The 17,103-nt window shown below is 36.0% G+C and overlaps 1 protein-coding gene across 1 annotated transcript; it reads right to left on the bottom strand.

The window, feature by feature from the left end:
* Window positions 1–2,845: 2,845 nt before the first annotated feature.
* LOC105057300 (peptidyl-prolyl cis-trans isomerase CYP57) lies at window positions 2,846–15,195 on the bottom strand. The gene is made up of 11 exons (XM_010939916.3): window positions 14,920–15,195; window positions 13,497–13,675; window positions 13,320–13,421; window positions 12,164–12,270; window positions 11,892–12,033; window positions 11,452–11,674; window positions 9,276–9,315; window positions 5,681–5,915; window positions 5,178–5,324; window positions 4,875–5,027; window positions 2,846–3,331 (listed from the first exon to the last, which is right to left on the bottom strand). Exons 1-10 carry the CDS (start codon window positions 15,137–15,139, stop codon window positions 4,887–4,889), a joined length of 1,536 nt encoding a protein of 511 aa, XP_010938218.1. The 5' UTR covers window positions 15,140–15,195; the 3' UTR covers window positions 2,846–3,331; window positions 4,875–4,886.
* Between the last annotated feature and the right edge of the window lie 1,908 nt (window positions 15,196–17,103).

Below are 17,103 nucleotides of genomic sequence, written 5' to 3' on the forward strand. Positions count from 1 at the left end.
AAATGCATTGACAAACAATTAACAAAACAATGTTAGTACCCTGATTTGGCTAAGTAAGAACCTAAGACGTTTTTCTTGATTTCATTAGGTATATCATGTACATATCAACTCCTATCAATGGACCGGTAGGGGTCGGTAAAAATCCGCATACGGACATGAATGAATCACTTAAACCAATGCAAAATAACGGAGAAAAAAGAAAAAGAAACCTCACTAGCAGCAGCAGTCTCACATAGATTACTATATCTTGTCTTCAGGTGAAGAGGAAGGAGGCAAGATCGATGTCTGAAAGGCAATCATGGATTATATCACTGCCAACAATATCCACAACGTTGTTGTGGTAACTCCAATAGCAATGCAATCACAAAGCAAGTTTCTCTCTCATATGTTGTGCGAAATCTCATGTACTCTGAAACTCTGAATGTAAGTAGCAAATGTTCTCGCACTGTGCTGGAAATTCAGAAATCCTGATGTGCCTACCAACTTAATTAAACCGAATCCTCCACCCATCACCGTCAAGTCCATATGCCACTAATCGTTACTCTGGCGTTTGACATGATGGTGTGTCATCATATTGTCAAGATGAAATGGTTTGATGCTGCGTATGTTCATTTTGTTCATAGTGCAAAGGAATGGTTTCAAAATGTTGGAGATTGTTTTCGTAATTTGTCATTGAATATAAATAAAATCTGCATGCAAGAGGAGATGGGTGTTTCTGCAAGATTTTTTGGATGAAAGGTTTTTTTTTTTCCTCTCAGTATTATATTCTCACGCTAATTGCTGTTGATTTTTCAAATTCATGAATCTTTTTCTTGGAGATTTGATGTAAGAACCAGATACAGAGACCACGACCAATGTGCATTTTCTTGACATGGAAATAGTATATTATAAATTAAATAGTACCTATTATAAAGATCATTATACTGATTTCATCTTCAATAATTCTGTTTAGATTATACCTAAAGATAATAGATATATTCAAGTTATTTTTTAATAAAAAAATAGTATGCTTATTTTTTAACAAATAAAAATGGCACAAAAATTTGTATGACAACTTTATCATGGTATAAAAGACTGATCATTTTTACTGTATTGATTGCATTAAAAAGTTTCATAATAAATCTCTACTACAACACTACAACTATAACATGTTTTATAACACTAACCATAAGAGATATCAATTGATTTTAAATCTATCTTGCATGTTAATTTCATCCCCTAAAAATAATTAAATAATTTAGATTTTTTATACGTGCAAATTATTGGACATAATGAAATATCATTCTGCACCTGAAATATTATCAACCTCATCATAAACTGACCTCTGATTAAACCAACAATATATCCAAACTTAATTCAAAAAAATAAACGAACTCCATATTTTAATCCAACCTTAGCCACTGATTTTTCAAGCTCAATTTATAGAATAACATTAAAACCAATCTGACTCAACATTTCTCAAGTAGACTTAAGCCCATAAATAGATTATTTATCATTAAATATTAAATCTTAAGGGATGTTTGATTCATGACTAAAATCAGAATCGAAATTGTAATGGAATGAAAATCGAAATGGACATATCCCCCAAAGTGTTTGATTTTTAACTAAAATTAGAATGTAAATGGAGATTTTAATTTTTAAAAAAGAGTCGGGATTGAATTTTAAGAGGATTAAACCATTCCTATTCCATCCTAAAATTGATGAATTCCATCTCAAAATCAAAATCAAAATAAAACTCCTATCAACTAAACGATTAGAATGAGAGTATCCATTTCCATTCTCGGCCATCTCAACTTTCCCAAACCAAACACCCCAAGTGAATCAGCAAATATAATCTATAATTTTAAATTTATTTTTTAATTATCAATTTTCTAAACTAAATATGTATGTACATATATATTATAATTTCATACAACTAAAACTATCAACTTTCTTTATACTAATCTTTAGATATTTTTCGAATCACATATAATAAATTTAAATATTTTTATATATTTCCGTATAGAACCTTAAAATTAATCTCCAAAAATCTCAAAAAAAAAATTATTATTATCCAATTAATACAATCAACTTTATTTTTTCAATCTTTCAATATTTTTTAACATAAATATAATAAATTCAAATATTTTACATATTTGGACATAAATTTTTAAAATCTATTTAAAAAATCAAAAACTCAAGTTAAAATATAAACATATGGGCTCAAAAATATAATGAGCTAATGTCACATCCAATAGTACAATGACCACTAATTTTTTTGAATATCTAACCCATCACGAACCTTAATAATAATAAAATCTATTTAACAATACTCTATAAAATTTAGGATGGATTTAAAATTTAAAATTAAAATTCATTCAAATTTAAGATAGATTTAAAATTTACCAAGCATAGCTCATCTATTTTTTATTTTTAAATTTATTAATACCCTTTAAACTCTATTTTATATATATATATATATATATATATATATATATATATATATATATATATATATAACTTCCCTTGCAAACCCTGACTACCATCTAAGCTTCACTTCCCTATTCGGAAGCTCCAAGCCTCCCACCTAATTAAGGCTTCTAAGAATAGAAAAATAAAAAAAATATAAGAAAAAATATAAAAAAATCAATAAAAATAATGAAAAAACTAAAAAAATTGATAGACCAAATCTCTTCCTACATAGACTGATTTTTTCTCCCCCTCTACACTTTTTTTTCTTTCTCTCTCTTTTTCCGGATACATGCGGTAAGAAGAGCATCTAAGAGAGCTCAAAGGGACTTCTTAGATTTTGATTTGGGTTTCTTCTCAGGCATATAGGATTTTGTGCGAGTTATGACAGCATGAGTTGATCCCCTGAGATATTGAGAGCTTAATCTTGGTAGAAGCATGATATTCTGTAGAGTTTGAAGATTTTTCATAGAAAGGATCCTCCTTTGATTACAAAATTTTCATCTCATGATTATTAAATGCTCTGTACTTTGCTAAAGAAAGAAAAAAGACAATCCCATCCATCATATAAATAACATAACCATTGCAAATTTTTTTTTTTTAACTGCACAAGTTCAAAACCCTCTATACTGGCACCACATGACGCCAAGAGAGAGCTCTGAACTCCCCTACGGTTGAGCAGGTGGATTGCCATTGGCACTTCATATACATCACAAGCTCATGGGAGAGTCGCTGCTGTCGTACTAGAGCTGTGGTATGCCGGAGGTCAAAATGAAATAAATCTTCCAAAGCATACACCTCAAAAGATATACCGAGGCTCAAAAAGTGTTAACGGACAGCAAATTCCTGCATAGATGGTAACGCAGCCCAAAGCGAAGTCCCTCTGTCAACAAGGATAAATTAAAAATATTAAATGAAGGATTTACTGGCATAGATTGAACTTCAATCACCAAAGAACAGATGTGGTCTAACTCCACAGCTTAGGCCCTTAAAGGTTTATAATCATACAGTCTGTAATCAATATACCAAGGAAATAAATTCAAATATAAACTGTACTAAATTGCGTTCACTGAGCAAGTTAAAGCTAGTAGATGGCCATCAACCAAAATGCTCGTCACAATGGGTGACTTGTATCTCCTGATTCCAACGGTACAAAAAAAAAAATTCAAATGAGATCACAAAGTAAATACGCGCCTAAGCTCAACCGCCAGATCTGTCAAAAAAGGACTTCCCTCAGATCAATTAAGGCTCTCAAGTTCTTTTGACAATGTGCATGTAATAACGAGGGAAACAAATGTGGTAATTGTCAAATCCCTCGCTTTAAAATGATGTGCTTAGACATTTGTATTTCCACATACTTTGGGAGACAAAAACAATGTCCTTGTGAACATTTGCATGAAATATGAAATAACAACGCAATTTCTCATTAACAAACATTTTTCTCCATCCTGGATCTAATGTATTGACAAGACATGCAATTGAATAAGAACAATGGTAAAGTAGGTAGGTACTATTGCACTTATCATGATTGCCACATGGAATGCCAATTGGAAACTTTCCAGGACAAATAAAGCAGAAAATGTTCAATAGACTGTTGAGCAATAGAGAGAATATAAGAATAAGATGAGTATTAGAAAGATGTAAATACCTAAGGTCAGGAAGATGTGGTGAAGAACTGGCTCAAAATATACAATCATGTTCAAAAAGGATAAGTTATGACCAAAGACCAAACTAAGTAGCTCAGATTTGTATCTGAAAGTTGGGAAAGGTAGGCCTAAGATAACACAGATGAACGCTTTCAAAAGGATTCAAAAACCTATCATTGATGAAAACTCTCTTCCAATAGGAACGAATACAACGACATGCATAAAACGTATACAATGACATGCATAAAACAAACATCCAATACTAGGGACACAGTAATGCCTACAATTCTGGTAATATGGTCGTGCAAGTACAGTCACCTGCCAAATTAGCTGTTTCCATCGAAACTCCATCTTTAAATGAATTAAATGTCAAGTTAATGTATCTACAACTAATATATCAATGAATCTGCTAACCACTAGTCAGGATTTTCTCATGTCCAATTAATTCAAAGGTAAGGTCTGTCTAAAGACATAAAAAAATTGCATCAACTCACAAGTCAAGCAGCAAAAGTACACAGCAAGTTCAGTTCTGAATTTTTGAACATGGGATGCATAATCTCAACTTGTTTGCCAGTTCTCATGAATTGATAAACATCTAAATGTAGACTTTAGCTGTTTTCGTGCATCTACTTATGGAGGTTCTGACAGAACTATAACACCAGGTATTATATCCTTTGTGAATTTCAAGAAATCCTCATGTCTGCTAGCATGTACATAATCCAACAAACAATTCAAAATGAGAAAGAAGATAAAAAATGAGACCATTATGATAAACCCCACCTGGTTAAACAACTAGGTGATAGATTTGCCAGCCCACTCCCGTTCTCGTCGCTTAAGCTTCGCTTGCATCCTGTTAAATTTTTCTTTACCTTTCTCTAGAAGAGGATCAACCACTACATATTCATTTGGATCATCTTTCCTTGCCATATTATCCTGTGAGCAGTTTGCAAACTTAGTACATTGGATATATATAAAAAAAAAATATTTAAAAAAGAAAACAAACAAACAGACAGACAAGAAAAAGAGAAACGGGAGGAGGAGGAGGGTCAATAAAATGGGAGATGAAAAGAATGGTGTAAGTACCTTTTCAGAAGGCTCAGGTATGAACTTCAATTTGGTTGTCATCCATCCTGACTCATCTTCCTTGTCATTGCCCCTAGAATCACTGTTGCTAGGTCCAGAGAACTTGGCAGAGACAGCCTTTTTGAACCTCTCCAGCTTCGCCAGTGTCTAGCATGAACAATTTCTCTGAATAAGTCAAACTACACCAAAGAAAGAAAAACAATGCATGCACTTTTAACTTGTAAAATAAGCCCATTAGTATTAAGAAAGAGAGATGCTTGTGACTTTTAAGAATGATAAAGATATTTGACAAAATTTTGTGAGAACAGATTGGCAAGAGGAGGCAAGAACATCAAACCATAAAATACCTTATTCATTATCCCAAATGCAGAGATGGTATGACATTTTCATTAAAACAAATATGTCTATGTAACCTAATAAAATAGAAGATGGATCTCCTTCATTGAATCATAGAAGAGCATATTTAAAGAAACTAACATGATATTAGGAAAGTTCACACATACATCTTCTTCACGACCCTGGAGCCTGCGCTTCTTCTGTTTCTGCATCTGTCTTTCTTGCTCCGCATGGCCAAGTAGCTGTAAGTCCACATCAGCTTTGGCCATACGTTCAGCCCTAGCTTCTGAGCCAATGCCCTTCTTCTTTACAGATAGTTTTTCAACCTTTGTAATTTGGCCCTCGGTATCATCAGTATTGTTCCTGTTTGTAATTTGGCCCTCGGTATCATCAGTATTGTTCCTGCATAGCATTAATTAGCGCATACCAGGGAATGATCCATGATGATTAGCTCTATATGCGGGAGATCCTCAATAATATACAGAAAAGGCAAAATACATTTGGTTCATCACAAATTATTTGTTTCAATCTAATTTCTTAACCATATCAATCTACTGGTTCTTATTCAATTTTTAACATACTATCCTTGTTCAGCACAAAAAGAAGGCCAAGTTCTGGCTTGCTACCTTTATCCAGCATATAAAGGAAACCAAAAGGCTAGCCTCTTTAAACAATGGAACAAGTATGACAAAGCAGCTTTAACCAATGTCTAGGCATAAAAAAGATGATATGAAGTGAACATGCAATCTCAAGAATAAGACAAGATTTTCTTCTAGTGATGATGCCTTCCAAAAATAATAACCACAAATCTTGCACAGAAGATATGAGCAATGAAAAAATAAATGGTCCAAGTAAACTTAAGGAAACAAGACAGATCACATTTTGTGTACTTATTTACTTACTAATTTTAACACGTACAACCTTCACAAAGCTCTAAAATATTAATAGCCTACTTCAATGTAATTGTGGTAGTTAAAAATCCAAATAGATAAAGATTGAGAACATGTCATGGTACATTAAGGGGGTGCAACATGGGCTTTTTCTTAGATTTAATTGTAGATGTCAATTTTTTTTTTTTTTAATTTGTTTCCAGTTATTTTTAGTTTTTAGTGGTACTTTAAAATCAAAGGTTGAGATTACAAGATTTCATATTTTAATTGTTAGTTTGATGAGACCAGTTTACTGTAGCAATACTGTTCACAATATTGTTCAAGCTACAGTAACAGCGAACGGTAATCATGCCTTATTAGGGGCTGTTTTGGGATTTTAAAATAGAGTCAAATGAGGCCTATTTTTAAGGGATTCTTAGGTTTGATGTAATCAGAGTTTACACAGATTACGAATAAAAGCATGGACTCTTTGTTTTTCTTTACTCTTGTGGTGTGATTCTGCATCGGAGATGTGAGGCCTTCAAACTCTAGGGGTGATTCCTACTGAGTCCAGTGTTATGCTTCCTCTCCTTTTACTACTTACTATCTTCAGTCGCTTCTGTTCGTTATGTTCTGTGGCCTTGTTGTTCTACTGTTGCTGCTGTGAACTAATCTGCAGCAAAACCATACTAGACCCTTATAGCATGCGGACCTAATGCAGAAAATTATTCCCCTGCCATTGTGCCATTATAGCCATGTGTGGAAGGCAAACAATCACCTGTCAGTGTCTATTTCAGGTCAGATCAGGGCTATGTCCAAGCATACATTGTTCTGGCATTGCAGCAAGCCTAACAGCCTTCCATCACAACCTGTGGTTGAACCCTGCAAACCCTCATCTTGCTGCCCCTAAACCACTAGTTTCTCAGATCTGTAGCACTGCAGAATTAAATCTGATGTTACCATCTTTTTTATTTCTCCTTAGATCCATCCCTTATAAACCACCAACTGACCCCTCCTAGCCAAAAGCACAGCTGATTGCTTTGCTGTATTTAAAACCCTAAACTTACTACTGAGCTGGAATTCCCAGCAGCTGATAAATTTAAGCCTTGCTCTCCTAGACCCTGGAGACCCCTACAGTGTATAATGTCCTACATCACAAACTCACTGTTAGAAAGGCAAATTCTCCCTCAGTCCCTAGAAGCAACAATTGAAGCATTTTAACAAGTATCTAAAGTGGACACGTAACTCCAGGTAGCATGGATCAGAAATATGCCAAAGGTTCTTAGGGTTAAAAGGAATTAAAAGGAAAAAATGAAAAAGAAAATGCAAATGCAAATCAACAGGATGAATTTCTCAGATGCAGGTAATAGAAGGAGCGGTGCAGAATATGCTAAAAGATCAAGCCAGGATTGATTTGCTCAGGTCAAGATCAACCTCAAACAATCACCTAGATTTCTCTGACAAATGTGGAAGACTTTAGAATGTGTTTGAACTTCAAATAACCAGGCAAGATCAATTAGGCCAACTACTAAGTCTTTGCTGAAACTCACATAAAGTAGTTTAATAAATTTAGGAAAGAAAATCCCTGTTAGATGTTTCAAGATCATGAAGAGGTTGAGAATGGAGATATCACCTAGCAGTGGATGTAATGTTCATAACAAACAGCCCGTAGAAAACACACTAATCGGATTTTTCAATATGACAAGATGGTCTAGTGGCTATTCCGTAAGCATCATAAGTTCATAACTATTCACAACAAGGAATTTTTACGTTAATCTCATTGGAAAACATAAGGCACAGATCCAGAGATACTTTAATGAGAAACTTTGGTGACTTAAAGCCATGTATTCTGACAATTTTTCAATGGTTGAGCAGCAAAGGGAGAATGAAATCTCATATTCTATGTAAACAACAAGACCGTCAATGGGTAAAGAGAAAACTTGATAGAACAGTAATAATAGGGTCGCCAACATAAAGCAGAAAAAGTTAATGTGAAAAACCAAAAAGGACACACCCATGATTTTACCATGGAACTTGAGCTGAAACAAATGCAGTTAATGTAGTGAATAAATATTCATTAGCGAAGCACAACATCTCGACAGGCACAGATGTATAAATGAATGCAACGTATCATGTATATGGTAGGTGGTCCATGACAATATGTTCCATTCAAGAAATACTACTTATAGGATTTCCAGCATGATAAACAAAGGTGTATTGCATACATCCACATCCACCAGCACTGTATCAAATTCCAAATATACAAAATACCAGATGGGTAAACGCATGTCAAAATAAACATATTGACATCAAATTCCCCATGATTAGTCTGTAGGTTTGATTTCTCAAGATGGTTTCATACAATTTTCAGATTACTCATCAGCAAAATGTGTAAAGTGCCATAGAGGAAAAATCAAATATCCAGTTAGAGCACTCCAAATGCATCTATCATTAAAAGTAAACATGTTAGAAGCATAGATATTGCTAGCGTATCTAGCATGCCTTTGTGTGAGTTGTGAACGTGTTTCTTATTTCTCCTTCCAAGGGAGACCAGATGTCAGCATGACACAGTGCAGTATAATAACCCATCACGGACCAACATAAACACTACAAGAAGACGCTTAAATCCTTGATGTCTCACACACCATCTACATTAAAGAAAGAAACTGGAAAAGGATTTATGAAAGTTCACAGATTTTGTACATGATCAAGTTTTTTTTAACAAATATTGTTTAAATAATTGTGGTGACTCAAACAAGGTGTAAGAAATAACAATGATAACAGAATTATCTAAATATAAGGAGATGAGAACTCAAGAAACAAATCAAAACTTGAAAAGCACAGAATATGAAAAACTTAAGATATCAGCACATAGCTAGATTGGAAGTGATACCTTGAAGGTGATACTTCATGATCCTTCCAAGTAGATTTCTCTGCAAAAAATTAGTGTTCAATATATCAGAATCAATCCAGATCAATGTTTATAGACCCGAGCGAACAGGTTGACTTGCCCAACTCATCACCCTCAACCTTTGGCAGGTTGGGTCATGGAGACCAACTCTTCCAAGAAACCAGTTTGACCCAAGAATGGGTTGAATTGCCCAGCCTATCACCCACAACCTTGAGCAGGTTGGGTCATCCAGAGACCCACTTTTCCCAAAAATCTGTTCAATCCACCGGGCCAAATGATTGAACCAATCAGTCCGGAACGAGTTCAGCTGGTTCCCATCCACCCCAAGTTAAAAATGCATCTAAAGAAAAAATGAATGAGGAAAGAAATTAACCGGGCTCCTTTCCCTTTGATAGCTGAGTTTTGGTTCTCGATCCTCCTCTATGGTTCCCCACCCTTCATTGAAGGCAATGGAAAAGAAGAGTGGTGGTAGGAGGATTTGAGGTGGCATGATCCAAGGAGATTCAAGCCAATGCAGCTACATCTAACAGGATTCCAAGTGGGGAGACCAGATCAGTGGATTTTAGAGACCTAGCAGCCATATCGAATTTGATTCAAGGCCAAGCAACACAATTTAATGAAAGCAGAAGCCTGTGGGGGAATCAAGGCTAGGCAGCAGGGATATGATGGAAGTCCAAGAGAGAAGGTGGAGATCTGGCAAGAAAAGTGGTGAGAAGCAAGCTGAGATTGCATGCATGAACCTTCGAAAGGAGGCAACCTCCCCTCAGCCTCTGTTTTTTTTTTCTTTTTTGGCGACTGAGGTTGAATAGCAGAATAACAAAGGGGCGTGGATTGATCCGGATATATGAGAACTAGAATGGGAGTTGGATGGCCAAATTGCAGGTGAGCCACAGTTGAACCATGTACTGGTGACCAGCACCATAACAGGTCAATCAGGGTCACCATGTTCCAAACACTATCCAGATCTACCTAACCACTCGATCACCTTCCTAACATACAAGATATGTCTGAATTTATGACGGAAACCACATATTTTTAGGCCTCATACTTTTCAATACTTAAATATGAAAAAAAAACATACACCACATTCCAGATGTTGGACTAATGGCAGTTTGATGTGCAAAATTTTCATCAAATGATGGAATCCCAGACAGCTAATTATAAACCAGTGTTCTTAATACCCATCATGCAACTAAAGGTAATTTCAACCCCAAGCATTTCCTGATCTTTTTCAGGAAGTATAGCCAACTAACAAATTGTAACACTGACTGGGAGATTATTTACATTTTAGACAACTAGTTTCATATAATGTTTATAAACAAGAATCCAATGTAGGCGACACCTCAATGGAAATTTTGAGCATAACCAAGGAATTCAATAAGAAGCCAAACCTATGCAATTACTCGAGTTTTTCCGGCACCAACCCTCATGCAATATGGTGTAAGGTTTGAGTGAAAGGGCAGCTACTAGATGCATACTTGGTATTAGGGTTTGAGTAGCTGAGCCAGTATTGCCAATTGAAAAGGTGAACAAAAAATGGGATCAATGGTGCAACAAGTTACCATTGTAGAGCATAAATATAGCTATTTCAGACCATGAAAGAAAGAATTTGGATTAGGCTTCAGTATGGCCCAAAAAACTCAAATTTGGTCTGATCAAGCATAGCCAAAAATTTCAAACTTGGTCTGGTCAAGCATGGATTATCCTAGAAAATTCAAGTTTGAATCAGGCCAAAAGTGGTCCAACCAAAACAAGTAACTCAGCAGACCTACATTTTTTTTTTCTTGAGTATTTTATTGTCTTCCACATTATTCCCTCTTTCTAATGGAGTTTTGTCATCAACTTATCCGCTTAAAATGAGATGAAGGCAACATGCTTCTTCTTGTACTCACTTCTATTTAACAAATGTTTGTGTCATTTACCAAAAATCAGCATTAAAGAAAAATGGTCAGGAGAACTAACCAGCTAGTCCATACAAGTATCATATTATCTGTTTATACACACACACACACACACACATATATATATATATATATATGTACGCATGCGTGCGCACGTGTGCACACACACACATATATATTAGGGAGTTGGCAAAGAATGTATTTTCATCATGTTCCTCGTATAACAGAGTGGAAAGAAATGCGGAAGTGCACAGTACCGGTGGATAACTTTTCACGAGTGCTGATATCTCCCAGCTCCCTGCGCTTTCTCAGAATTTGCAAACGCATCCGTTCATCAAACTTGGCCTCATCATCATCGCTATGATCATAAGTGTCAGGATAAATAGCTTCTAGGTCATTCTTAGGATCACCTTTCTTGGAGCTTAAAGTTTCTCTGACAGATAAATAAATATCATTTTTCTTTTCTTGCTCTGCTGAAGTCTGCATGTTTAAAAATAATCAATAGTTTCTAGTTTGGCTTTGCTTGGTGAAATAAGAGAGAATATAGTAATTTTTCTGATTACAATATATAGTAAGAACCACAATAACAAGTCCATCCATGTTACGTCCAAGAATAACTGACAATCTACAAAGGTAGAAAAAGGAATGTGAAATTTCAGCATAGAATAGTTCTAAATCTAGTAAAGTAATTTCTCACCAATGGTTCTTTTTGCGGTTCTTCCTTGAGAAAACGAGGATCATCTAATACATCATGAATACTCTTAATCTTATCCTTTACATCTACTGCCTCTTTTTCATCCTCTTCTACCTCTTCTCCAAAAGATAGCACATTTAGCTGCCTATTTAATGCAAGTCATATTAGCAGAGATATCTTATAACTAAGTTATGATGATATAAAATGGTACATGAAGAATGTATGTGCTTCTACGGTCCATAAAATTGAAGTAGGGGGATGCAAAAAGTACATACCTAACAGCTTTCTTCTTCTCTTGTCCCTCAACATCCACCTTGCTATGAGACTGAGGCTTCTCAGGCACCTTCCTTGGGACTATATCATCAAATGGATTCCAAAGTACCTAAACAAGTTTCAAAGACAAATATTTTTAACTAAGGGAATTAACATATGAGGGACTAATTATCTAAACAATCATAAAGACATCTGCCTCCAGGCCCTGAAAGATATTTTGTATTTTGACTCTGTGGGCTGCTCTTGCACTAGAATAATGTGGCCGTCCGTTTGTACCAAAAAAAAGAAAAAAACAATCATAAAGCAAGAAAGTCATGAACTAATGTAGTGGGGTTGCAAACTGAATCTACACACGTATGAGTTCTTAGAGTACGAGAAAATCACAATTAGTATGAACTAGAACAGGTAAGTAAATTTCACACTATATGTGAACACTAATGAACGTAAAATAGGGAACATCCAGAGGTATCGAGCATGATATAGTATACAAGACATGTTCAAAATATCCTTTGATATCATTTTCGGGGAAAAAAAAAAGAACAGCACAAAAAATTGCTAGAATGAATTGCAAGATATGCAAAGATATAAAAAGAGTAATTAGAAGAAAGGTTCTTTTACAAGGTTTTCTTGGAAAGATAGGAATAATAATATATTTGCAACAATTCAGAATGAGAATTTTGGAAGAGCATGCATTGATAAGCCAATTCACTCTACCCACTACTCCTTTCGTCCATTCAACTTATACCTGCTTTTATTTAATGGGCCATTAATATTTTAGATTGGATGTAAGAAGCCCTAAATTTGACTAAGGTCTCCACCTGTGTAAGAACATTTTACGCTTTCCTCCTTAGTTGGCTCAGCAATCATATTTCAACTACAATGACAAACAAACTCCAATGTATAACCATGCAGTTCCTCCTCTCCAATCAATCTTCTTGTTGTTTTGTTTCTCTTTTTCATAATCTTACATCTCAGCCTTCCCCCATCAACCTTCCTCAACATAACACAATGTCAATCCCAATGCAATTTAAGTGCCTCAATATTTTAAATAAGAAGCTAATTCATTGCAAATTTTTTTTTTTTTTTGCAATTTCTTGGGTAAAATAAAGTTGCATGTTGATTTGCAAATATAACAGAGCCAAATCCATAAAGACCTACCTCAACAGAAAGGATCTTTGGAGGTGGATATAAAGGTCGATCATCCTTATCAGTCTCAACATCGCCCAACCGAAGAAGGTTATATATTGAATCCCCAGTGACCTGTAGATATTGGGGTTTCAGTTGGAGCTATAAGTTAAATAGTCAGAAAGAGATGAAAAAAATAATGATCATCACCTTTCCAAAAATTGTATTCTTTCGATCAAGCCAATCACATCGATCTAATGTTATAAAAAACTGGCTTCCATTTGAATGTGGTGAGCCGGCATTTGCACATGCAACTAAACCCCTATGGTTAAATCTCAAACGAGAGTGGAATTCATCAGCAAATGTACTTCCGTATATGCTTTCGCCACCTAAAAGTTGGAAACAATGTCACATGTCAACCCTCCTGATGATGACCTATCTGTATTAATCATAGAGTCCAAATTCCACACTTAGAAACTAATTAAATTTGCCAAAAATAAACAAAATTATGTACATTACCTAATAGAATAATAAAGTATGTGCAAAGAAGTTCTACAACAGCATTTAAACGCTAGTTAGTCTCCTGGGACTTTCAGCCCACATAGAGTGCCAACAAGGCCTCGATAGAAAGATCATTGCTATCCTTTTATTTTTGCAAAAAAAAAAAAAAAAAGAAAGAAAGTTACATTCTGTGATTAATAAAAGACCATGTTAACATTAGAAAACCAAGAAACAGCAATATAAAGGTTTACCAGAATACCAAGATAGAATCCAAAAAATAGTCCAAGATCATCACCCAATAGATCGAAACCCCAATTCACAAATAAAAAGGAATTTGTGATGAAGTCCCACAATTTTAGCAAGCCTCTAAGATAAAGCACCCCCTTTTTCCTGACTCTTCTAATATATCGGTGATGCTGTTCCCATTGTGAAGCAAAGCAATGAAAAATATCATACCCTAAAGACTCAGTCATTTCTCATGGCTAGCCCCATTCCTTATTGTCTACTAAATATCATGTCCTAAGTCGAGATTGTTGCAACTAATTCTTGGATCGTCTAAAACGAAGCCTATACTCTTGATTTGCAACAGAGTACTGATCTCACAAACAGAAAACAAGAAAATGGCTCTCATAGTGATAAACTATAACCATCATTGCAAACTGTAGGCAATCTTCTTTGATGAAACTCATTTTTCTCGGAAAAACAAGAAAATGTTGCATTGGTCTACGTGGTCTGAGATTCTTAATGAAGGTTAAAACCCAAATACCTGATAGAGTAAGCATCAACCCTAATCTCACAACTAACTAACTAACAAAAGAAAGAAACACTTAAGTTTCAAGAATCTGATCTTACACTGTCAAAGAAACAAGAACCTAATCTTCGTTGACGTTATCTACAAACCCAACTAATCAGCGCTAAACAATTCTTGGATTATTTTTGTCCAAGAAGAGGGCAAAAAACTAGGACCGCGTTACATGTGTGATTTTCAACGAAGCTTACATCAACCCTAATTCCCACAGCCCTAATCTCACCGATACAAAACAAGAGAAAAGAAGGGTGAAGGATCAATTTGGTGTTCGACAAGGAAAAGAGAGCGAGAGGAAGGGAAAGAGGGAAAGGAAAGAAGTGGTACCGGAGCCGGTGCCGGTGGGATCGCCGCCCTGGACGATGAAGGATTTGACGACGCGATGGAAAATAGTGCGGTCGTAGTAGCCCTCGAGGCAGAGCTGGACGAAGTTGCGGACGGCCTTGGGGGCTTCCTTCGGCCACAGCTCGATGTCGAGGGGCCCCATCGTCGTGTTCACCACGACCTTCCCCTTTGTCGGCGGCTCCAACACGTACACCGACGACATCGCCGATGCCCCTCTCCTCTTCTCCTTGCTAATCCCACTCTTGCCCTTGGATTGCCTATCTATCTATACGTATATATATGTCGAACTCGGCCGATATCATCATGTCGGTTATCCCGTCTTCTTCCGGTTCAGATCGGAAGCGGCCCGGTTCCGATATCCGTTTTGGGTCCGACCGTGTGTCACATCTTGAGAACAAGAGGCGGCTGGCGATTGGGTTGGCATGCATTCTGCAGGAGCACTTGCTCGGATTACGACCTTAATAGAGGTCCGACTTTTCTATTTGGGGACCGATTATCATCTATATTATCAAATTTATTCGGACAACTATTGATAATACTTGAAGACTAGTTGGACAGCGAGACTGCTCGTAGACCAATAACTACATCGGTACCGAATCAATTGTCAAATCCGGATGCCAACCAAATATTTACTAAGAACCGAAACCTACGGTCCAGAAAATCAGAAATCGACAAAACAGTTATAACGCATGACGAGGACATTAACTATTCGTAACTAAAAAATCATATATCAAATTAACTGTCTACTAATTCAGTAACTTTCATATTTTCATATTTTTAAGGGATGAAAATTACAAACCAACGACACATCCCATCTCTGCATGGAGAGAGGCAAGAGAGGGACCAGTGTAAGCTTTTTTTTTTTTTTGATTTAGCAAGCTCTTGCTTATGTGGTTTTCCATCTATTCTCTGAACTTCGACTAAATTAAGCATCGAAGGATCTTCTGCTAGACAAATTTTAACAAAAGAAATTTTTGCAGGTACATTCTCCATCGAGAACAAGGTGCACTTACTAGGTTCCAGACCAAGGTCTCCATCGGAGCTTAGCAGCAACAAATTGGCGCACTAGGTTGAGGGACTGAATCTTCAACTCTGTAGTTTTCTACATATTTTTACTTGTATTTTTCTATTATGGGATCGACGTTCAATGTAAAGCAATAAAAAGATCCACCTCGGACCACATCGAGCTACAATGAACTCGAAGCAACTCAATTGAAGCTGATCTTAGCCAATCGAAAATGACCTCTATGAATTGCTATTCAATTTGGTTGGATAAGAACCGATCTAACGACAAGCATAAGCTCTAGCTTGAGATGATTCGATTTGGTCGAACAAGAACCAATCTAACAACAACTATGAGTTCTAGCACAAAATGATTTGATTTGGTCGGATGAGAACCGACCTAACGAGAAGTACGAGCTCTAGCTCGAGATGATTCGAGTTGGTCAGATGAGAACCGATCTAACGACAGGTACGAGCTCTAGCTCAAGATGATTCAACTTAGTCAAATGATGAGAATCGATCTAATGACAAGTATGAGCTTCAGCTCAAGATAATTTGACTTAGTTGGCTGAGTACCGACCTAATGAAAGATATGAGCTCCAGTTTTGGATGATTTGATTTGGTCGAATGAGAACCGACCTAATGAAGGGTGCGAGCTCCAGCTCTGGCTCTAACCAACCAACTACAAGCGGATACTTCAACCCAATTTGGGACCTCCAAATCGATGAAAATGATCTATTAGAGACACCTCAGCTTCGTCTGAAATTTCTAAAATGCTGACCCTCGAATCAATGAGAAGATTTAGCGAAAAGTTGTATTCAGACAAAATCATGTGATCACTCAAGCTGAAGATCAAAATATGGACCTTGTTGGATATATACTCAAACACCCAACTTCAATAGAAACCCAACAATCTTATTCAGTAATCTACTCAATACCTTACCAAGGATATCCAGGTCATTAACTTGGTAGCCGACCGACTATGTTACTCGGATATTAGCCGAGTATTTATGAGTGTTTGCAAAAAAATAGTAACGTATAGCCCCAAAAAATTAGGGATTAGAAAATAATTATAGTGCTTAACATGAACATTAATTGATCATAACTACAAAATCATGGACCAGAGTAATTACCTACTAAACCCACATGGAATTCAGTAACTCT

The sequence above is a fragment of the Elaeis guineensis genome, chromosome 2, assembly GCF_000442705.2.
Source record: "Elaeis guineensis isolate ETL-2024a chromosome 2, EG11, whole genome shotgun sequence".
Classification (NCBI taxonomy): Eukaryota; Viridiplantae; Streptophyta; class Magnoliopsida; order Arecales; family Arecaceae; genus Elaeis; species Elaeis guineensis.

What these genes read in the sequence shown, in the direction of transcription:
- LOC105057300 (XM_010939916.3), bottom strand. Translation starts at nt 15,139, where the DNA reads ATGTCGTCGGTGTACGTGTTGGAGCCGCCGACAAAGGGGAAGGTCGTG. An exon ending in CAAAGATCCTTTCTGTTGAG is followed by an intron (nt 12,271 to 13,319) that starts GTAGGTCTTTAT and finishes AAACTTGTTTAG; the next exon opens with GTACTTTGGAATCCATTTGA. An exon ending in AACCGCAAAAAGAACCATTG is followed by an intron (nt 11,675 to 11,891) that starts GTGAGAAATTAC and finishes TTAAACATGCAG; the next exon opens with ACTTCAGCAGAGCAAGAAAA.